Source organism: Cheilinus undulatus, linkage group 16, assembly GCF_018320785.1.
Source record: "Cheilinus undulatus linkage group 16, ASM1832078v1, whole genome shotgun sequence".
Taxonomy (NCBI): domain Eukaryota; kingdom Metazoa; phylum Chordata; class Actinopteri; order Labriformes; family Labridae; genus Cheilinus; species Cheilinus undulatus.
The window spans coordinates 12,006,510-12,030,459 of NC_054880.1; the positions used below are offsets into that span (position 1 = coordinate 12,006,510).

The window sequence follows — 23,950 nt, forward strand, 5'->3', positions numbered from 1 at the left end:
AATAACAGAAAGAATGTTTTCTTTTGTGCCACTGACTTTCTATTATATTATATCTGCTGTATATCTGTATATATATGTTTGCATTTATGTTGTAATTTTTCTTTGTATTCTGGATTATTGTAGGATTGATCTTCCTGATGACAATGTTACAATGTTCCACTGTTACAATGTCATTAAGCAGACGCTTTTATCCAAAGCGATGTACATTTGAGAGCAAGAACAACACAAGCAAAGATCTAGACGAGAAGAAACAACATCAGTAAGTACCACAAAGTGCTTCAGGTCCAGTTGGATGCAAGTGCTGCCATACAGCACATGCAGAATGAAATAAAACACATAGATAAGTGGCAAAATGGACAGAAAAAAAGTGGTTAAAGGGGTTAAAAAGGGTACAAATAAATATTTTCAACATCAGTTAACACAGAGGTTCAGCTCTATAGTGATGACTGTGGTACCTGTTAGCCAGGATGCTAGCACCAATGCTGCTGAACCAACACACATTCAGTGAAAGCATCAATAATCAGAGCTGAGGAGGGCCGTTCTCTGGGTTTATCAGGGCAGCAGGACTCAGTCATCTCTTTCTCACACAATGAAGATGAGAAATCTGTTCTAGAAATGTCTGTGACTGTTTTCAGATTTAGTGAAACCAGAGTAGCAATGGTGTTTAATAGTGACAATGAAAACATGATTTCTCTGAATGAAGTCTTTTACAGTCTAAGTGTGGCATCCTCTCTCCATTAGGAGGTGGAAATGAGTGAACAGGTGTCATAGCACTCATCCCTGATTGGATGATCAATCAGCTCACAGCTAACAGAACGACTAGAGCTGTGATGCCTGTTAAGGGCTGCTTTCATTATACTGTATGTTAGCATCAAGCTAACAAGCTAATATGTGCAGCTGGTGCATGAAGGGTGGTTGGTTTAATTGTGACTCACTTTAGTGAATCTGATTTAATTCTTTCACTGAATATGAGACAAAAATATTCAGATTGTGCTGTTTGTTGATATCCCTGCTCCTGTAAATGTGTTTAATCATCTGTAAAAATGTATTTGACTGTTTAATGTCTTTATTTTGCTTTTATATTGTGTGCATCTTCACAGTCTCCTTTTTACCACTGTCTTTTTTTTAACTGTTTTAACTGGTCAAATTTACTTTATTTGCATTTTCTTTGTATTTGTACAAATAAAAATTCTAAGTCGCTCAGTCTCTGACTTTTGTTATTAAAAGCTGTTCTCATAAATTCAGATTTTAAAAATGGTGAATTAATCTCTGGAACTGCCATGTGGGTAAAGCCTTGAGTTTCCTTCTGTTTTATTTCATGCCAGTAAATAAACAATAGATGTCTAATGAAGCTTAGTGTAAGTTCAAGCAGGGAGACTTTCATTCCCATTCACCCTGTCATTCATTAATCACTCGTTCATGTTCCTCTCTTTCCCTGCGCTGGTAATCCGCTAGCATCTTCTCACAAAAGTTCTGAGCCAATCCTTTTCTACCACAACCTCTCGAAGCATCATCCTGCTGCTGTAATATTTTAAAATCACTGCAACCCTCCTCCACCCCAGCCTCCTCTGTCATATCTCATCAGTCTCCAGGTCCAGCTCCTCAGAGGTCTGATCCTCATCTTATCCTACTCCCTCCATCACCAGCACCAGTGTCTACACTCCATAGAGGGCTGTCCTATCCTGCTGTTGTCCTCACTTCAAGTACATAAAGACATCACAATGGAGTCTGTTCACCAAAGACAGTTCTAAAGGTCCTGGATAGCACAGGCAGAAAAAGAGGTTTATAACTGTGATTACTTCTGCTCAGTTCACTGAGTGAAGAAGAATTCGATGGATGTCCTGGACCATAGTCTGAAAGTGATCCAGTTCTCTGTCTGTGATTAATCAGCTGTTCATTGTCTGCGGTTTAATAAAAGTGCACTCTATTGGTACAAGCGTCACCAGTTGGCAGTTTTAGGTATGTAGAGAACCCCACAGCACTACTGCACAAGGGGAAATATCCTGGAAAACACTCTTTTTAGTATTTTTGCCTGTATATCTGAGTACCAAGCAACATGATCAAACATTGTGTTACATTTTATGAATCAAATAATAAAAAGCCAAAATTGAACACAGTTTTAATCTTCAGTTGATGAAGGAAAGTAAAAGAAGAGAAAGAGTCATTTTGCAGATTTTTTTTTCACATAACCATTTCATTACATGATGTTTAAAATAGGATTGTGTTTTGTTATAGAGGTATACGGCACACGTTCCTTGTCCTGCAGAGTTACATCTGAATAGACATGTCCAGGCTCTTTAGATGTAGATGTGGATCATACAGATGTTATCTTTAATAAAGCTACAGGATTAATTTCACACTTGTATGAGGATTTTTGTCATCATGACTGTGGTGCAGGCAGAAATCTTTGTGTTGGTTTTTGGCTCCCTCTTGTGGTGAAAAGTACCTTATACTTACATGTCCCCTACAAATGAGGCAGATTTAGAGAACAGATGCAGAGAGCCTGTTGTACTGAATGTATTCAGACCTTTATCTCATTGACTTATTATTTTGTTTCATGTCTAAATGTTTTGCAGAACAAACATCAGAAGGTTCCAGCTTCATAGACTGACACTGAAATAAAGCAAACTGACTTTAAAAACCATAAATTCAGACTACGTGGGGAATTGAGAGTTAAAAAGTGTGTGAAATGAGGGAACTGGTTGGACTGGTGTACAGCAGGAGCTCAAAGGTCTGTCTGATGATATTTGACATTGACCTGAAACCATTTGGTACATGTCACCTCCACTTTAATTTCTTATCTTTTCTGTTGACATTTCAATAAAACACATTTTAAAAAGAAAACTGAAATACAAGTCAAGGGTTTTATTGAACAGCCTGGATTAAACGGGAGTGTTTTATAAAGTATGAAGATGATTTTAACTCAGTGAAGACAGAAAAGTGTTCTCATGGTCAATTTAAACCCTTTTTACCAGTTCTCCTCTGAATCATACTGGACCAACTATTGTGCAGTTATACAGTTGAGCTTTTAAACATGAGCTTGTTCTAAAACAGCAGAAACACTCTTTAACTCAGTCACAGCCCTATTCAACAGTCTTTCTCAAAGTATGAGCACATTCTGTATCAGAGAACTTTTATTTATCTTTAAAATTTAGACGGAGCATCTTTAGACAGAAAATAATCTAAAAGTATCTGGAGATGTCCCAGAATAAAGGAACATGTTTAATATTTGTCTATGAAATATCATTACGAGTGCATTTTAATAATTTCTTTAAGTTTTATCTGCATGTTTTAAATGGCATTTCCACATATACTGTAAGTTAATAAAAAAATACAGTGTGCTTGGCAAAGTTTCCTCTCTTTTCTACCAACAAAACTTTTCTGCACTCTTTAAATCAATAAGAAATCACAAAAAAAACACACATTTGGATTTAAGGGGCTTTAATAAACACAAAATTAGAATGGAAAAAAAAAAGCAAGGAAACTTCATCTGGAATCCATTAATAATTTTCAGCATATTTCATTTTGATCAATTTGAAACCTAAGATAAAACACAAAAATCTTCCTAAATAATTCAAAAAATATTTGCAGAAATTAAAAAAATTAATCATCACACAACCCTTCAGAGTGTAAGTGGATTAAAAAAAAAAATGCTTCAACACGTGTTCAATTTATCCCTCTGAGGGACAAAATCACGGAGACAAAATAAAATAAATAAAATTAAAAAGTATAAACTTACTTATTCCCACCCATTCACGATTTTCAAAGATCATTATTATGCTTCCATGTAGAAATTATAAATAAGTAAATTAATTAATTAATTAATCACACAATAAATTATTCACAATATATCTCAATCAAGATATGCAACTAAATCTATGCGCCATATGAAAATAGATTTTTTATTTATTAATCTGTATAAATAATAATCCGTTTTTTGTTATAAAAACCTAAAAATAGTTTTCCATCATATTTCTATCTATTTATGCAAATTTGTAAATTCATATGAAATGCAGCATATCTTGAGATGTCATTAATTATAGTTCACTTTAGAGATGAAATAGTCATCAGGTTAAAACCTGTGTACAACAAAGTCCTTCAAAAACTCAGTAACTTCAAGTCAAAACAATTTCACATCAAGATCAATAAAGTACAATTTATCAGTGGAGAAGACCACCATCTTCACTCACACTTGGCACCTTTGGGGCTCTAAACACACAATTTAGAGTGCTAAAGTCACAATTCATGTTGGTGACGTTGGTCTGTTGTGTTGCTCCATTTGGTCAAACAAGCAGAGAACCAAAGAACGGCTTTCTCCACATCAAAAACTCAAATATGCTGCTTGACAACAATCTGTACTCTTGATGTTCATATTATAATAAAACAGTGTGATAATGAAACCTCAAGTATAAATTATATAATAGGTATCTCATTAAAAGTGCATCATTGAAAAACATTTTATTGAAAATGAATGAGGCCCCGTGTCTTCCTTTTATGTGGTTACTTGCTGTTATATTGACGTAAAGGTAAAATAACACTGGTAAGGACGAGATTATAAAAGGAGAATGTGTTGTGGAGGAAGAGATGGAGAAGCCCAATGACTGGGAGAACATAAACGATCAGGCGTACCGCAGTATTAGAGCTGCAGTGAGAAATGTTTGAAGACTGAAATTAAACTGATAATCTTTTTACAAGTGAAAATTTTAAGGAGTCCTTGGCTGGACTCCCATCACACGGATGAGGGAGGAAAACTTTCCAGTGGACTATGGTTCTCTTGGATCTGAATGAGATAGACTCTTTTTTGTACACTTTTATGGTATCAATGTTTTTCTTTCTTTTCGTCTCTAGAGGAATTATTGTGTTTTTCCTTTGGAGAAGAGTTGATTATGAACTCTATAGCAGTTGCAGTTGTGTGGATTAATGGACTTAAAAGGATTTAAAAGACAAACCAAAGTGAACGGATAAGGACTAAGTTGTTTTTGTTAGATTGGAAATTTAGTTTATTTTGAATCATAAAGAGTTAAACCAAATCTTTCTTTTTGTTGTAACCAACCTTTCATTTAACTTCACACACTGCAAGCCTAACATTCTGGTGGAGGTGTGAAATTAATAAAAAGTGAAATGCTTCACGTTTCTGATCTTGTCTAGTCAACTTTATTAATTGCAATCAGTCAGAATTTTTGTTTATTTCATTTTAAAATTTTCTTTAAAGTTAAAGGTTTTATATTTTCCTTAAAAAACCCTTTGAGTTTTTAACAGTAACTCAATAAAGGTTTTGTGTCACAACAGGATGGCATGAGTAAAGATCAGAAAATGTGAAGGTATGTCTGTGATGTGAGGTTATGTATGTATATTAACATCTTTAAACAAACATTTATTTTAGCACAAAGCTCCAGAAATATTAAACAGACACTATGGTGGATTTGTTTTGAATGAAGACTGAAGTTTCTGTTGCACATATGAGGAGCGGTGCTATGTGGTCACAGATGATTCTTTTTTATCTCTCAAGGTAAATAATGTTACATTTTTTCAATGGTTTTTTTTTTCCAGAGAAACCTATTCTTAATCAAAACCAATGAATGTCAACCTTCATATTTGAAATGATTTGTAATCAATGTGTCAACAAATGTGTCAACTTGTTTCTTTGTATTTCAATCAATAAGAATCTAAAATCAAATCCTTTACTGATCAGTTTATGTCTTAAATGATGAAGAGCAAATAAAGCACCAGATGAGTTTTTAAGCTTTGCTCATTAATTTAGTGCAAAATGTCTCCATAAACCTGCAGAAAAAAACACAGAGGGGAGAATCAAACATAAAATCAAAAGCAAATATCTATGAGAGTTTTTATTTCAATGAAATAAAGGTATTATAAATGCACATGCCGACATTAATGTGTGAACTAACCAGGATTTGTTCATTTCAAAGTCAAAGATTTTCTGTCAGACTGAATGTGTCAATAGTAAAGGAACAATCTCAGGAGGTTTCTTTGGACTCTGTTTTTACAATCAGCAATAAAATCAGCTCAATTCTAGACTGAAATAAAGAAACTTACTGAGTTCAGGCTGGTGTCTTTGTCTTTTAGGATGATGGATTGGGAAGCATGCTTTGTTCCACACCAGAGTCGCTGACGGCTGTAAGGTCAGAAGAACAACGTTAGCATGGATCAAACTCTGAGCTGAGACTGTGGTTTACAACAGAGAACTCTCCAGAAACCCTTCTCATCAACACAATTCATTTCAGCTCTGGTTAAACACAATCAAATCAGGATCTACTTACGAGATGGAGGGCGTTTGGCTGAAACAGAAATCAGAGAAAAAAAACATTACTGATGGAACATTTGACATTTCTAGCCTGTGTCACTGATTTCCTGTTATGATCCGCTCATCTACCTGATCAAACATCAATAAAACATTTTTCTTTGGTTTAGATTTGACACGGTTTCTTTCTCCACTCCCTGTCATCATCCTGCTGCAGCGCTAACACACCCACAAAGTTTGAATCTGAGTCAACTTTCTGTGTGTCACCATGAGCCAAGTGTACTGTAAAACTGAACAGATTAAACATACTCAAAGTATTTGTTTAACTGTTTATGTCAAAACTTCTAAGAAGTGGAAATAAATCTCTGAGTAAACTCAAGTTAAAATATCTAATTTACACTAAAATCCCTGATGAGTTAGTAGAACTCAAAATATTAGAGGAAACTGATGACATAAAAAAATTCAAGTAACTGAACAAATAGTTTAGTAGCAGGTAGTTAGCCAATCTAAAGTTACATTAACTCAATTTTTCTCGTACATTTATGTCGGGTTATCTTAACTTGTTTAAGTTCAGCTACACTGTGGAAACTTCCAGACATCTAAAAACTCTGATTATATCCAACAAAATGTTTAAGTAGTAGTATTTATTTCTGTCATGTACTTCAATTTAAAAAATTTACACCACTCAAAGTAGGCCAGCTTAAATGATTACAACTGAAAGGTGCACCCTGAACCAGGATGTCCTCTTACATCATGTTCAGTAAATTGTTCACAGTACATTAAGGTTGCTCCCCATAGATGAGACTTCTCTAAGTGAGTCAGTAACTTCACTCATGGTGCAAAAGCATCTAGGAAAACTCTGTAGATATGTTTGTCAAATAATTTTAGTAAAATGACCAAAAATACTTCAGATGATTAAGTGCCGTTAACTTAAAACTAAAAAACACATCCTATCAATTCATTAAAATAGAACTGATACAGCTGTTTTGTATTTTAATATTACCACAACTTATTTAAACAACCTTCAAATGTTCAGAAGTAAGTTGACAACTTCTCTCATGGTGCAAAAGTGTCTAATGCCCACAGGCATTCTAGAAAACTGCAGATTTAGGAATGATTGTCAAATATTTTGAGTACAATGACAAAAAATACTTAGAATGATTAAGTGCATTTACTGAAAACTAGAAATAAATCTAATCAGCTCAGAAAAACAGGGCTGAAATATTTATTTATTTATTTATTTTAAGGTAAGACAAATACATTTTTAACCTTCTACTGTTTGTTCTTACAGTTTGGCACATCAGTAGCTTTTCACTGAGATCACAGACTCAATGACAGAGTGAGACAGAGGAAAAATACAATTTTCAGATCAAGAATTCAGAGTTCATGAAGAAAAATGCAGTGAATAAAACATGTTGACACATTACATAATTATGTGGCTCATAGACTGGAGAAAAGAAAACTGATGTGACCACAATGGTTGCTTACTCAGAAATAATTCATTATCTAGTAGCCTGATAAATATAACCTTGACATTAATTACTTCTTTAAACGTATGCAGATATGTAGTTTTAGCCCCCAGTTATCTCATTTTAACAAATAACTAGAATGGCCGTCTGAGGGGGCAGACCCACCCCTAAGCAGCACCACCAAGGAACTCATGTTCCCATTGATTACTATGGTGTTCAAAATTCAAAGTCCGTGAAAAACCAAACGGGTGCACGGATCATCACCAAAATCTAATCGATTCTTTCCTGTCACTATCCCAATATTCCCTGAAATTTTGGTGAAGATCCGACTTTCTGTTCTCGAGTTATCTTGTACACATACAAACAAAGAAACAAAGATACGGAACCCTTTACATAATCCCCTGCGATTTCATCGGCATGGGTAAAAATGATAAATGACATGAATAAAATCTGTTATTAGATAACAAATTGAGTTCTCACAGTTTGGAGGACATTTTGATCCAATGTAAATTAAATTTTCTTCAATTTAACATTCTAAAAAAAGCCAGCAACTCAAAATCTAAAATCGAATCAAACAGGACAAAGTTTGTGTTTGTGTCTCTTACCTGTTCTCCGTTTGCGAATCAAGTATCCACCACCAGCGATGATGAGAGCGAGAACAACAAGGACTCCACTGACATTGCCAATGATAGTGTTTGTGTGATCCACTGTTGATCAGAAATCAATAAACCAGTTACAACCTGTGAGGATGAAGCAGGTTAGAGGAGAACATCTGCAGACCAGATCCTGGAAATAAACTCTGTTTGTCCTGATGATGTGAATTTTGATCCTGACGTGTCTGTAAATAAAACCTCCATCTATGTTTGAGCTCATTTTCTAGTCCTGTTGTCTCGCTTTATCTGAACCCTGCTTTCTTTACAACATGTTGATGTTTAGCACCATGAGAGCTTTGACAAACATATTCAGACTAATTTCTCTGTCAGAATAATAAGAAAAGAAAACTGGTTATTAATGATCTACAGACAGATTGATTTATCCATCCAGATTTTACATCACTTGATATTTATGTCTTTAAAACTTTAAAGCAGAAAAGTTAACACAGTGATGATAATCTCTCAAGATTAAAAAAAAACAAACTTATATTTAAAAAGCACTTTAACTGCTTTAAACTTATGTTAACTTAAGTCTTCATTAGTTGATTTAAAACCAAAATAGACCAATTTCAATATAGGCCAGTATAGTTGTGTTTTTTAGTTTTTCCTTGTTTGCAATTTCTGTCTAAAATGAAGGTAACACAGGAGCACACAGTAAAGAAAGTATAAACAAAATAATTTATCATTAATCATTTTAACATTTTAAAATTCAGAGTTAAAATCAGGAAAGTCAGGAGAGCAGATGGTCGAATGGTTTAAGGCGCTACCCATGTATGCGGGCGGCCCGGGTTTGAATCCAGCCTGTGGCCCTTTACCGCATGTCTCTCCCCACTCTCTTCCCTGTTTCCAAGTCTATCCGCTGTCCTTACTCTATCAAATAAAGGCATGAAAAGCCCCCCCCAAAAAATCAGAGAATTTTCCACCATGAGTTTGCTGTAAGCTGTAAAGAGGCTGACATTTATATAGGTTTACAGATGATCAAAACCATTAAACTCTTTTATAAAAACATATAAAAGTTGGAAACTTTGAGTGATAAAAGTTGTCATCCAGCACACGACTGTTACAGTAAAATTCGTCTTTCATCACATCTGATCCAGGTCTTACCGTGGTTGGTTTTGATCTCTCTTTTCTCCAGTCTGGTGATGATGTCCTCCTTCACACCAGCCAGCTGAAACACACAATCGTACTTCTCCCAGTCTCCAGAGGGAAGTTCCAGGTCAGCACTCATCTGGAAGGATCCGTCGGGGTTGGGGAGGATCTCTCCGTGGTCCACGTCCTCCTGAAGCTCCTCTCCATCTTTCCTCCAGAACATCACGGCTCTGTTGGGGTAGAAACCTGTAGCATGGCAGGTGATCCGAGAGGAGGGAGACATCTGAAGGAGAGACACTGTGGGGAGGTCTGGAGAGCACAAAGAAAGACCGTTTAGAGTTTCTCTCATTTAACATTATTGTGGAGCTTTATGTCTTTATTTGGATAGGACAGAGGATAGAGGAGAAAATCAGGGAGAGAGAGACGGACCCAACTGTTTAGACAATTTTTTTTAATCATGATTTACTCTTATTTACTATTACTATTCCTGTTTGATGTCATGGATTTAAATGTTTCAGTTGCACAACAATGTAGAGAGGATACTTGTGATACAAATATACATTATTGAATTAATGTATATTTTAAGTCAGGAAGGGAACAGAGTGAATAAAGACAGTAGAAAGGTGAGGGAGGCTGAGTTATATCAGAAAGGTGGAAGAGAGAAGAGAGATGTAACAATAAAAAGAGAGAAAATGTTGAAAAAGTCAGTTATGCAGCAGAGAGAAAGAGAAACAAAATGTAGGAATAAGTGAGGGGAAGCAGAGAGATGAAGAGAGAGCATGAAAGAAGAGAAATGTGTGAAATATTTACTGTCATGTCAGAGGATTGAAAATAAAGGAAATATGTGAACACTGTCAAAATAAAACTACATCAGGTCATCTGATACCTGTTCTCATCAGAGAGCTCTTTCCATAGTTTACAAACGTCCTTAGCCAGTCAACGCACTCATGGGTAAGGTAGTACTTTTGATACTCTAACCGTGCTTTGTCACTATTCAGCTGGTTTTTAGTGAAGACAGCCTGAGGTTTGGGAGCGACATATGTCATCGCCTTCATGTCCAGAACAAGGAAGTCTTCTCCATCATAGCCATACTGACGATATCCATTAACCTCATTAGTCTCATCATCCCACTCACAGCCATGCATCAACTGGTAAACATGAACACCTGAGAGAGAGAGAGAAAGAGAGGAGTGAGAGAGACTGAGATAGAATATTTTTCAATATAAAACAATATTTGAATTTCATTACATTTTTTCCATAATTTTTGATACCAATTACAATATTCTTCTTTTTTGTTTCCAGTACTGGGAGGCCCTAAAGCCTACAGAAACACACTAAATTAAAAATAACATCTGAAGAAAACAACCATAAAATCACATGATTTTTGGAAAAAAATCAAACACTTTCAATAAACCTCACAAAGAACTGTCTATTAAAAATTGTGTGCAACGTTTTTTTAATTGAATTGAATTGAAGGAATTATCGCATTAAAATTACATCAAAATGGAAATATATTTGACTCAAACAATCACAGAGGCATATGTGTCAGCAAAAGTTACTCTGCAGCATCCTTAACAGCTGACTGAAAGACTTTCTTAGCGATTATTATGTGCTAAACAAGAGTCAGATTTGGTTCACACCAAAACATAGAACAACACACCACATCTACATCCTACATATGCTGATTAAAAAATATGTTCACAAAACAAGCAGAAAATCTACTTTTGTTTTGTGGATTTAAAAAAAAACATTGATTCAATATGGCATGATGGTCTGTTGCTAAACTCAACTGAAAAGGTGCAGGAGGTAAAATCTACGACATTATCTGGACTCTGTATACTCATATGAAGTGTGCTGTTAAAATAGCTGTTAAAATTGGCGAAATTGAAACAAACTAATTGCAGATTATCTGACATTGCTGGCTCCATCCAGGAGGCTTTACAACAGCAGCAGGATCATCTGAAAACTTTCTGTTAATTCTAAAAAATATCAAAAGTCTGACATTCCAGAGTTGATCCAGAGGTCAGGGAACCAATGGAGGTTATTTTGGGCTCCACAGACATAGAACACATTCAGAATCTGGCTCCAGATTTTAAATCTGTAATTGAACCAACCAATAGGAAAAAGACTCCATACAGACCCCACAGATCTGTGTCCAAAGGAGAGCTTTATAATTTGACAAAAACCTAAATACCAGTGACCTTAGCTCAAACCATCACAAAGCTCTATTTTACCAAAAGGAGAACCTGGAGAAGAGCCCCCTCAACCAGCTGATCCTGAGGCTTAGCTCACCTAATACTACCAGGCCTCAGGACAACCCTGACACCATCCCAACCAATCAGATTAGATTGGCAGGGACGGTGTCAGATAGAGAAGAAAAAAAAAGTTACAATTGGAAATGTACAAAAAGAACTGAAAGTAAACTTCAGTGCTATTCGGCTATAAACACACTACTGTAGCAGATAACTTGAGAGGAGTCTGGCTGCAGAACGTACATCTCTAACAGCCACTCTTACAGACTGTTCATCTGAGACACTGTTTATCTTAGAGGGGAAATACATAACAAAACTTAGAAAAAAACCCAATTGGAATAAACTTTCGTTTAGGGTTAGGGTAAAGGTTGGGTTTCCAAAAGTTAAAAAACCTGACCTGTAACCTGATAACATATGTTTAATACAGCCGAGTAAGAGGTCTGCTTACAGGAAAAGAGCAAGTTCTCCGTGAAAACATTTTATGCAGAAGCTCCATTACCTATAAGCTATGTAGATAACTAGCTAAATAGCTAACAAAGCTATGTAAAGGGAGTAACCATTTGTGTAACTACTTCTAAAACAGGTCTAGTCCCTTTTTCTCAGTTTTACTTATGAAATGTTACTTAGTATGTAACGTTTTCAATGTGGTTTATTTCATGAATGTAACTGCCAGATTTTGTTTATGAATAAAGTAAAAAAAAAAAAAAAAAAATCTAAAACTAAAAATACATTATAGCGGCAAATTATGGCTCTTCCTTTCTGAGATACACGGCATCTCAGATAAACAGTCAGTAAGGGGGGCCATCAGAGATGAACGGTTTGCAGCCAAACTGTCATAGATTATTTCAAACTGAGGAAGACATTAAACATGAACAGATTCAGTGATTAATGTCTGAACATAGCGACGAATCGTATATACCCGAAAAGAGGCTGACAGCAGAAATCACGTCAATCACATGGTGTTTTAATATTTGCAAAGATGGTACAAATAGCACACAGCAATGATGATGCAGCAGTACAAAGATATGTCCCTTCATAGTTTTATATCCTTCAGTTAATGAGTTTCAACCAGCCTCGCTGCCTCGCACTGTGAGCTGGAGTGTTGTCTAGATGAAGAATAAAACCATTTCTTAACAGGTGTGGTCTCCTTCTGACTTTTCCTCAGTTTTTCTAGATCCTGTTTATCAAAGTGTTGATTTATTACTGACCCTTATGGAACCCAGTCCTCCAAAATGATACGCTTAAAGGGATACTTCAACATTTTGGCAAATTCGCCCATTGCCATAATTCCTATGGTCTTAGTAATAGGTTCGTTACCTTTAGCTGTCAGTGCAAGCTGTTTTCAGATCGGCTGCTGAGTTAGGACCTGCTGTGCCAACTCAATGTAAGCAGACGGTATTCCAGCTTTCACTCATCAAACTCATCAAATACTCAATCCAACAACTCCAAAACACTCTCGTGGACAAGCTGTGACCTGTACATTCACCACACTATGAAATAATCATGGAACATTACGAGATGGAGATGTTTTAAAGCTAAATGCAAAGCTGGAACTACACTCCAGGCATGGCTGCTGCACTCTGTTACACCGCCCAGTGGTTTACTCACAAAATAGTTCTGAGTATTTGCTTGATGTGTCGTAATGTTGCATAGTTATACGTTATTTCATAGCGTGGTGAATGTACAGGTAAGCCGAGCTGCTGCTTTCAATGAAACTAGAAACTCTGGATTTCTTGGTTCAAAACTTTGTATTTTCTAAATGAAATACGGGGAAAATAACATGAACGTTCATTTTGATAGATTAGATCCAATACACTTTTTTTCCTCCATGTTTCTGAGTTGGAGGCCCGACTTTAAGCAGTGTCACAGAGCACATATTTATATCATAGGTCAGAAACTTCAGAGTACCAAGCTCACTTGAACACATCATGGAACTTTTTAGACGCTGCTGTGAGTAGAGATGTGTCTGCTCTCTCCTCTCCTGTACAGAGCGTGATCAGCTCTCTAACCCCGCAGTCTCTCCAGTTAATCCACATTATTCTTTGTTTTCTCCCCCTCTTGTTTTCTCCGATGAAATGCCGCTCGATTAAACCGCGCTTTATGGAGCATCTCCCATTAATGGAGACAGCAGCGCACACTCGCTGTTGCGGAATGCCGTGATGTCCTTTCACACTCGTTGGGGAAAAGTCTGTTACGGCTCTGATACTACCTCTCAGTCGGGATCAGAGGTGGGGCGAGATCGACCCCCATTGCGGAACGGTGGCTTTCATACAGAACGGTGTTGCGGAACGAAGGCGTTACAGACACGGAAAAGAGAGGCAGTGTGAAAGTAGCTAAAGACACACAGTGGTGGAGTTAATCTAGTCTAATCTAATCTGCACTTGTTCTTCTCATAGATTTGATCACTTCTATTTTATATTGATTATGGACACAGTGAGGTCAGTACAGTAAAGTCATGCTGTTCAACTCTTTAAATGTCTCATCTCAATATGAGATTTATCATGTCGGCCTGTCACTCAGCTTCATCAAAACATGCTGCTCCTCCTCTCATGTGAGGACCCAACACAAGCAGCCTGTGTCCCATTCAGGGTCCTGCTCCTCACTTTGACAATCCAGGCAGTAATGTTGCTCTATCAGCTGTGTGTTATTAAGCTGCTGTGATCATCAGCTTTTCTAAAGGAGAGGAAATATGGACCAGCTCACTGTGGACACTTCACTTATTCTCATGTCATCTAGTGGAGATCAAGTCTTCACAATCTCTGGGGATTATTATGGGATGGACACAAACACTGAATCAGAGCAGTTCAGCAGCATCCAGGAGTCTGAGTCTCTCTCATGTTTCTGTTCAGTCTGACTGCTTGTTTCAGAGAAAAGACTTCATCAGACTGATTCAAGCATGGGGAGAAAACACACTCCTGACTCTGAGAGTTCAAATCTGTTTACACTCAAATAAAACTAAAGACAAACACAAACTCACCTCCAGTTTGGTTGAAGCGCTGCTTTGCAACTTCAGTGTTGGCTTTGAGCCACTTCTGGTGATACATAGCGGCCTCAGTCTGCCATTCCCAAAAGTCATCTTTGACCTCTGTCATTTTGTTCATCCAGTCCTGCTTGGTTGTTACTCTCTTGATGTTACTGTCGTAGTATTCAACCTGAATACCATCCACCACCGCAACAGCCACAAACTCTGGGAAGTCTGGGACTTCAGACGATGCAGTGTAGAAAGCCTTTAAAGTGTGAAGCACTGTAACAGAAAATATTTATATCAGTTCATTTTTTTCTTTACATTTTTATTCATCATTTAAAATGTACTGTGAAGTTAAATACACAGCTACATTGACGGTGTTAATTAAGCTCATACAGCTAAATTTAAGACATTTAACCTGTTTATTGGTCCACAAAACATAAAAACTAGTCAACATTTGAAATGGATCAAAACTTTTCATCAAAATAGCCCTTAAACCAATTTTTTTTTTTTTTTTCACAGTTCATGCATAACATGTGAGTCGGTTATTAGTCAATGTCTTTCTTCACAAAATTTCATCCTTCATGTCCTGATGGCATCCAGACATGATTGATTGTCAGTAGGTACACACTGAACTGTCACAGAGTCAAACAGGTGATTTTAATTGAGAACTGGTCACTATTTAATGCACTGAAAGCTTCACTTGAAGTCAGGAAGCATTGAAAATGCCATGTTTAGTGAGATTGGAGGATGCTGAGTGACCTCAAAAGGGAATTGGATGCTGCAAGGAGGCATGAACTTCTGAATCCAGTTGCAGATGTGGTCAGGGCATCTTAAAGTGTAATTTCTAGAGCCTGGAACAGGTTCTGAAGGTCTGGTAGTGTGAGTCGAAGGCATGGTGGAGGCAGACAAAGGGTCAAAACCCTGAATCAAGACCAATACTTGGCCTTGCATGCTTGTCAGCCTGCGAAATGACCTTCAGAAGGCAACAGGGGTGCGAGTGTCCACTCAGACTGTGAGGAAACAACTTCATGAAGTTGGCTTGAGAGCTAGAAGACCATCTTGAGACCTGCCCTTGGGAGAGAAGCTTGCAGCAAAATGTTGTACAGCATGACAGTTTTTGCAGATCAACAGTCATGGTCTGGGGAGGCATCTCCATGGGTAGAAGGACGGAGCTTGTCACTGTCGAAAAATGGTTGCCTGACAGGCCAGAGGTATAGGGATGAATTTCTGAGACCAGTTGTGCGACCACATGCTGGTGCAATGTGGCCAGGTTTTGTGCTTCTGGATGACAATGCCAGCTCAGCAAGGCTGGTGATGGAATTCTTGGAGGAGGAGGGGATCCCAAGGATGGAGTGGGCAACCTGGTCACCCAACTTGAACCAAACTGAATGTATTTGGAAGCAGCTACAGTAAAGATTGCAAGCACGCCAAGTCCCTCCAAGAACCTGTGTGGAGTTGTGTAAAGCATTGCTGGAGGAATGTCAAGCCATCCCTCAACAGAATATACAAAACCTCATCTCAAGCATGCACAGGTGATGTGGGGCTGTGATCAATGCCAGAGGTAGTATCACTGACTACTGACTGTTGTCTCAGTGCAAAATATTTGTTGTCTCTTGTTTTGGCTTGATTATCACATTTGTTAATGAAATTCATGCTTGTTTTACAGTGTGAGCTCAGATTTTTGATCTGCTCTAACGTGCAATAAAATCTTGTTTTGTTGAACTGAAAATGTCTTCTTTCCTGTTTTGGGTACTGCTCCAAGCTCTGATTTCCAGACAGAGTGACATATCTCGTGCATCACCATTATGACCATTGTCTTGGCTCCTTGAGGCAGTCTAAAGGCACTACACTGCTGCACTGCAGGCAATAATGTTTGAGAGGCATTTCCAGTCAATTGTTTCTTCAGATAAATCACAGAAGTACTGAACAACCAACAATATTTGGTTACACTCTTGTCTTCCTGAATGTGTGACAAGCCACTTCACACCTTGTAACAAAGAATCATGTCTGGGCATGATCAAAAGAGCCAAGAAATTAAAATTAATTAATAGCAGACTTACATGTTATAAGTGAATGTTGAACAATACCCATTCTTGTCTTAGGACAACTTTGATTAAATATATTGATCTCCTTCAAATGTTGACTAATCTACACTTTTGAAAGTCTTCAATATTTTACAATATGACAGAGCTGCAGTAATTCTAGAAAATATGTGATAAGGTGGGTCTCCTCTGCTAAGAACAAAACAGAGAGTGAACCTCATAGTAAGGAAATACAAACTAATGCACTGTTTCCTTAAGGAACACCTACATCACCTCTGACATAGAATAGAGCACTCATGTTGCAAAAGTGTCTCACATCAAAAACAATCCACCAGAAACATGAGTAAAAGAACCCCAGCAGTGATCACATCCAAACACTCTGCCCAACGGCATGATGGGACTCCACCCCTATATCCCCCCAGATTTTTAATTGCTGTTGGCGAAGCTTAGATCAGTTGACTCTTGACAGAGTTAAACTAACACTGGCAAGTCAACACTTCAGGCTTTCCTATGTCTAACAGCTGTTTTGGGATGGGATGTTAAATCATTCTGAGCTACCGTGTAGTCAACAGAAGTGGAAAAGTACAAGAGTATGATACTCAAGTAAAAGTACTGTTACTCTGCTGAAAACTTACTTAAGTAGAAGGAAAATTACTGATGTGAAAATGTACTAAAAAAGTAAAAGTACCACAAAAAGCTTCTTTTTACAGTACTCTGAGTAAATGTAATTAGTTACTTTTCACCCTTGTGACCTGCAGTGCATTTCATGGACTTTAATATGTCAAAATTAAAAAAAATGCTTCAGTAAAATAACTTGAAAGTCACTTCAGAGGTTCTTTTGGGGTGTTAACAGTCTGGTGGAAGTTACTGTTAATAATATGATTTAGATTATTTATTTAGCCTTTTTAGGGAGGTTACATTGTGTTCAAATTTAAATTTTACTGTCTAGCTATTCAAAATTTCTACCACAGAGATGTCTTTTGACCGAGTGGTAGAACTTTATGTTAAGCATGTGTTGTAGATTACTAAGAGTTTATTAATGTTATTTTTCAGCATTTTTTGACGCAAAAACAAAATGTTTTCTCAATTATCTAATTTGTTAATCAATTTTCATCTTCATTTGGCAAATTTTGACATTATTAAAATGAAAAGGAAAACCACATCACATGTGTAATTTTCAGAAAGTGCTCTCATATAATTTAGTCTAATTTTAAAATCAAAATGCTATAACAGAAATGCTGTTAAATTTTCAAAATATGTGATTTTTTTTACTTATGGATAAAATCAATATTAAGTAAGTCAATTAGCATTTTAAATTTCATCCTAATTTGCACATTTTCTGACATTATTAAAAAGAAAAAGACAAGTAAGACAGCCAAGCTCACTGCTGGCCAGGAAGCTGTCTGCTAGTCCCTGAAATGTGGAAGACTCAGAGATTTCTGCTTTAGAGAAGGAGGAAACCCAAACCCAAGAATAAAGGATGGGTAAAGCTTGTTTCAGTAGGAGAGGAAACTAAAAAGCTCAGACTAAGCTAAAGAGGGAACTGAGTTTAGAAGCTATTCTGGTCAGGAGCAAGTTTTCATCAATAAACCTGCAGTTTCTCCCAGTGACTTCCCTCTTAAAGAGCCAGAGATGCAGTTTCTTTCCTACATTCCTTCATTCATTCATTCAGTATGATATCAGGTGCATTATTCACATTTACTCTGACAAAAATCAATGTTATTTTACATGAATATAAAGACACTAGACTTCATTAAACATACATTTTTATCAGACATAACGTCGTTTAGTCGACAAGCATAGATGAAGGGATTGCATTACTCAATGTGAAGTTACATGTGGATCAGTAAATGGCAATTTACTTAGGCTAAATTAACCCTTTACCTATGGAGCCAGCGCCGGTGATGTGTTTTATATGTCCGGAGTATTATACCATAACTCTGTCAAAGTTTGTCCGATTTGAAAAATTCTAACGGTGTTGGAAAGCTGAGAATTGCAGGCATGCGCACATATATGGTTCATTATGGTTCTTGCAACCATATAACATGGGCATTCATAACAATACACCAGAAGTGTGGAGAGACGACTACATGGATTCTCAAGACCATAACTCCTCAAAAGTTTGAAAGTTTGAATTAAAAAAATTCCAATGCTGACAGAGAGCTGAGAATCTGTGCTTTCCGGCAATATATGATGTGTAGTATATATATTACGGTAATGTCAAACAGCACCGCGAAAACGGCAGCTTTGGCAAAGGACGAGTGAGAAACGAGAGTGACGAAAGAGAGTAAAAGGAGAGCGAGCAAGAGTGGTGTTTTGTTTTCAAAAAATAGCATTAGATAGTGGCATTGCGTGTCTGTGTTTTATTACGCACATTTATAATGTCGGAAAGACCATCAAGAACGGTAAAACAGCCGCTACGGTTCATAGAGGAGGACAGGAATTTGGAGGATGCATCTTCTGAACTGAGGTATGTGAAGAGCATATATAGTTCTCTTTTGCATACCCAGAGTCCTAGACTCAAAAAATGACAGGTGATTGTTCTAAACATGTATAGGTTCACATTTCAAATGGCAGATCAAAACTTCATGAGCAATAACAAAATTTCTTCTCACAAAAGCCATCTTTTAAACTCCTGACAATTCCATATAATGTGCAATAATATTTAACCAGATGTTGAAAAGTCAAGTTCAAGTACTCCTGGGAAAAGGGACCAAAGCTCTCAGACTTAGGGCATTTCCTGACTATTTTACAGCCATAATAACAAAATATGTCCATATCACCATTATAAGCCTCAGTAGGTACAGGGTTAAAGTAATAAATAATAATAATAATATCTTGAATTTATATAGCGCCTTTCAAGAAACCCAAGGACGCTTTACAGGAACACATATACATGGACAACCTATGTGAGGGGTAGGATGAGTGTAAGGGGCGGTTTAGTGAAGACTGTAGGCTGTGGTGAACAGGTGGTGCTTGAGACGTTTTTTGAAAATGTCCAGAGATGAAGCGCTACGAATGTCTGCAGGAAGAGTGTTTCAGAGGGTGAGAGCTGCAGCACTGAAGGCTCTGTCTCCATAGGTTCGGAGTTTGGTTTTGGGCATGGAAAGTAGGCCGGTGTCTGAAGATCGAAGGTTGCGGAATGGTGTGTATGGATGGAGGAGATTAGAAAGGTACTGGAGAGCCAGAGCATGGAGAGGTTTGTATGTGAGGAGGAGGACTTTGTAGTTGATACGGGACTTGATAGGGAGCCAGTGGAGGTGGATGAGGGTCGGAGTGATGTGTTGCCAGGGTCTAGTGCGGGTAAGAACTCTAGCTGCAGAGTTTTGGACGTACTGAAGCCTGTCCAGGGTTTTGCTGGGAACTCCAGACAGGACTCCATTACAGTAGTCCAGACGGGAGGTTATGAAAGCATGAATGAGTGTTTCAGCCACAGAATCAGGGAGTGATGGTCGGAGTCTGGAGATGTTCTTGAGATGATAGAAGGCAGATTTGGTGACAGACTTTATGTGGGACTGGAAGGAGAGGGTGGAGTCCAGGATGACACCCAGGTTTCGGACCTCGGAGGACGGACAGATGGAGGTCCCGTCCACATAGAGCATGAGATCTCCAACCTTCTGCAGCAGCGCTTTGGGGGCCACCATCATGAGCTCTGTTTTATTGCTGTTGAGTTTGAGTTGGTTAGAGGTCATCCAGGCTTTGATGTCGTGGAGGCAGTTTACCAGGGAGTGGGGAGGGAGCTGAGTGGATGGTTTGGTGCTAAGATAGAGTTTGGTGTCATCTGCATAAGAGTGGAAGCTGAGACCGTGTTTGTGAATAATCTGTCCAAGGGGAAGCATGTAGATGGTGAAAAGGAGAGGTCCAAGAACAGAGCCTTGAGGCACGCCCTGGTTAACTGGGCCGGGGGATGAGTGAGGTGCCGATGGTAACAAACTGATTTCTTTGTGAGACATATGAGTGAAACCAGAAGAGAGCTGTATCAGTGATGCCAAGATGGTGAGACAGGCGGTCAAGGAGGATGGTGTGGGATATTGTGTAAAAGGCAGCGGTTAGGTCAAGGAGAATGAGGAGGCTGATGTGTCCAGAATCTGCAGCTGTGAGGAGGTCATTGGTTATTTTGATAAGGGCGGTCTCAGTGCTGTGGTGAGTGCGAAATCCTGATTGAAGAGGTTCATGGAGCTCATGGTTGGACATGTGTTGCTGGAGTTGGGCAGCAACTGCTTTTTCGAGACTTTTGCTGATGAGGGGAAGGTTGGAGATTGGTCGATAGTTGGAGAGATCCTCCGGGTCTGACCCAGGCTTCTTGATGATGGGGGTTACTGAGGCAGTTTTGAAGGATGAGGGGACAATTCCAGATGATAATAAGGTATTGATGATGTCTACCATGATGGGGCACAGAACAGACAGAGATGCTTTCACCAGTGGTGTGGGCATGGAGTCGAGGGAGCAGGTGGATGCCTTGGCCTTCTTGACCCATTCAGCCACTTGGAGAGTGTCCACGGGTGTGAAGCAGGAAAGACGGCAGTGAGGCGGAGGAGCGGTGTCCTGGTGTGAAGTGAAATCCTGAGGTGGAGGTCCAGATGAAAGTTGCTGCTGGATGGAGGCAACTTTATCCTGGAAAAACTGCAGGTGCCTAGTGCAGCGGTTGAAGTTGGCTGGGGGATGAAGGTTGTCAATGAGGTTGGAGAAGGCGATTTATTGTGGAGAAGAGCATCCGGGAATGGTTTTGCTGGTCACTGATGAGAGATGAGTAGTAGCTGGACTTTGCTCTGGAGAGAGCTTCTTTGTAGGAGCGCACATGCTCTTTATAGGCCTCCAGATGGACGGTGAGGCCAGATTTTTTAGAAAGTCTCTCCAGCTATCGGCCAGAAGCCTTCATGGAGCGGAGTTCAGCAGTGTACCAGGGGGCTGGGTGGGTAAAGGAGACTGAGCAAGTCTTCAGAGGGGCGAGAGAATCCAGGCTGAGGGATAGTGCTGTATTGTAGTGATTCGCCAGGGCATCAACTGTGGTTATAGGGTGTGTAGTGGTCAGGTTGGTAGCTAACATGTTCTTGAGGGCTGGGATGCTTATTGACTTGAGGTTACGGAAAGTGATGTTGCGTTTTGTAAGCTGTCTGGGGAGGGGGGTGGGGATAGAGAAGAAAACAGCATGGTGATCTGAGATGGTTAGGTCCAGGCATTGTGGAATGAATGGGGTGAGACCAGTTGAGCACACAAGATCCAGTGTGTGACCTTTGGAGTGGGTGGGTCCTTGGACATGCTGTGTGATGTTGAAGCAGTCCAGTAGTGATAGAAATTCGGAGGTGAGTGTGCAGCTGGTGGAGTCAACGTGGATATTGAAGTCTCCAAGGAGAAGTATGGAAGAAGACCTGGAGCAGACAGAGGTGAGGAGCTCAGACAGGTCAGAACTGATCCAGTGAGAGAGATGATTAGACACTCGAGAGCTGAGGTGCTGGTAGCTCCTTAACCTGGAAATCTTCTCTATATATCACGGCCAGCCCCCCACCGCGACCAGTGGTGCGAGGTTTTTGGATATACACATAGCCAGGTGGGGTTGCTCGATTTAGTGTGAAGTAGTCATTTGGGCTTTGCCAGGTTTCAGTCAGACATAAGAAGTCTACTTTCCTGTCTGTGATGATGTCATGGATGAGGTGGGCTTTATTGTTTATGGACCGGGCATTTTGCAGCATAAATGTTGTGGAAATGTTTGAAGATGATAAGCAGAGGGGAGTGGGAGGGACGTTGGTGCATCTGAGAGGTCTCAGGTTACTGAGCTGTACGTGTGGTTTGTTGTGATGACGTCGTCGAGAGTGGGCAGGGCGCCAGTCCGATTGGACTGTGGGGATGGTGTGGCTGGAGTAAACAAACTTTTGTTTCTGTGCTCAGTGGATATAACGAGGATGACGCAGAAGGCCAAGGGATTTAATGTCTGTAAGACAGGTTGGAGTGGAGAAAGAGATGAGGTTGAGAAGCTGCTGGGGCGAGTATTTGAGGAGCACAATGTTAGCTGCGCGAGGAAGCAGTGGGAGTAGGCTGCTCCTAGCTAGCTAGCCGCTAGCCCACAGAGGCTAACAGCTGATCGGCGGCTACAAGCTAACAGCTAAACCGGCGTCTAGCCGGGAAATCCTGATGGAAGTTTCACAGGTGGTCAAGAGAGAATGCTCAAGATTCGAAGAAAAAAGCACAGTCAGAGCTCCGGTGGGTCACTAGCTACGCCAGGAGGCTAGAGGTTAGCCGGAGGACGCTAACAGCTGATTGGCAGCTACGAGCTAACAGCTAATCTGAGAGGAATTACGGTTCACAGGCGTCTAGCTGGGAAAACCTGATGGAAGATCCACAGGTGGTCAGGAGAGAATGCTCAAGATTCGAAGGGGAAAAGCACAGTCGGAGCTCCGGTGGGACACTTGCTAAGACAGGGGGCTAGAGGTTAGCCGGAGGACGCTAACAGCTGTGGGGCAGTGAGTACTTCGGCTGACGACAACACAAGGTTCGTTGTAACAAAGTTAGAGCTAACTGATATCAATCAGTGCTTGACTGGATGGTTTAGCAACAGCAGAGGAACAGCAGAAGTACAAGAAATAATCGATGTTAAGCGAAAGCAGACAGTTTTCTTAGGATTGTGAAGCGGTGACAAACACGCCAGTGTCCTCACACATCCGGCGCAGCGCAGTGACTATTCCAGCACCTAAAAAAGATAAAGGCAAAAAAGTATTTATTTTGAAACCAGCGTCATGATAAGGATAAAACTAGTGCACAAGTTGTGCAAGTCTGAGGAAAATACAATTAGATCAAGGTTCCAGAGTAGATAATAATTTTAGGAAATAAAAGCCATCAGTTTTTGATACTAAAGTAGTAAATTTACTGTATTAAAGTTGTAATTTCCAAGATCAAAAAATAGAATAGAGCAGTCAAGAATTTTCTTCTTTTCTTTTGTCTTTCATTAAAATTGTTTATTCTGAATGTCTTTACAGGTTATCATCATAATCTAAATTAGCACAAAGCCTAGGTTTCTTTAACCATTACAATTTTGATAGAATGAGTTCAAACTGTCAGATCAAATGGTGCATTAACTGATTTGAAATTAATAAATATGACCAATTTAACAGCTTAAATATAAACATATTTGGGCCTCAGACTATCAGACTTTTAAAAATCACATCACCATTGACTTAAATTATAACTTAATTTCTCAATTGAATCTTGTAAATTAGTAACTTC

The 23,950-nt window shown here is 38.9% G+C and overlaps 1 protein-coding gene across 2 annotated transcripts in view; it reads right to left on the reverse strand.

Moving 5' to 3' along the window:
* Nucleotides 1-3,433: 3,433 nt before the first annotated feature.
* The window catches only part of LOC121524166 (major histocompatibility complex class I-related gene protein-like), a 36,071-nt gene continuing 15,554 nt past the window's right edge, over nt 3,434-23,950 (reverse strand). For both annotated transcript variants that reach the window (XM_041809421.1, XM_041809422.1), the window contains 7 exons: nt 14,700-14,966; nt 10,357-10,635; nt 9,486-9,779; nt 8,334-8,435; nt 6,279-6,296; nt 6,055-6,133; nt 3,434-5,781 (listed from right to left, as the gene is read on the reverse strand). In XM_041809421.1, the coding sequence (XP_041665355.1) occupies nt 6,081-6,133; nt 6,279-6,296; nt 8,334-8,435; nt 9,486-9,779; nt 10,357-10,635; nt 14,700-14,966 (1,013 nt within the window). In that variant the 3' untranslated portion in view covers nt 3,434-5,781; nt 6,055-6,080. The remainder of the gene's footprint in view (nt 5,782-6,054; nt 6,134-6,278; nt 6,297-8,333; nt 8,436-9,485; nt 9,780-10,356; nt 10,636-14,699; nt 14,967-23,950) is intronic.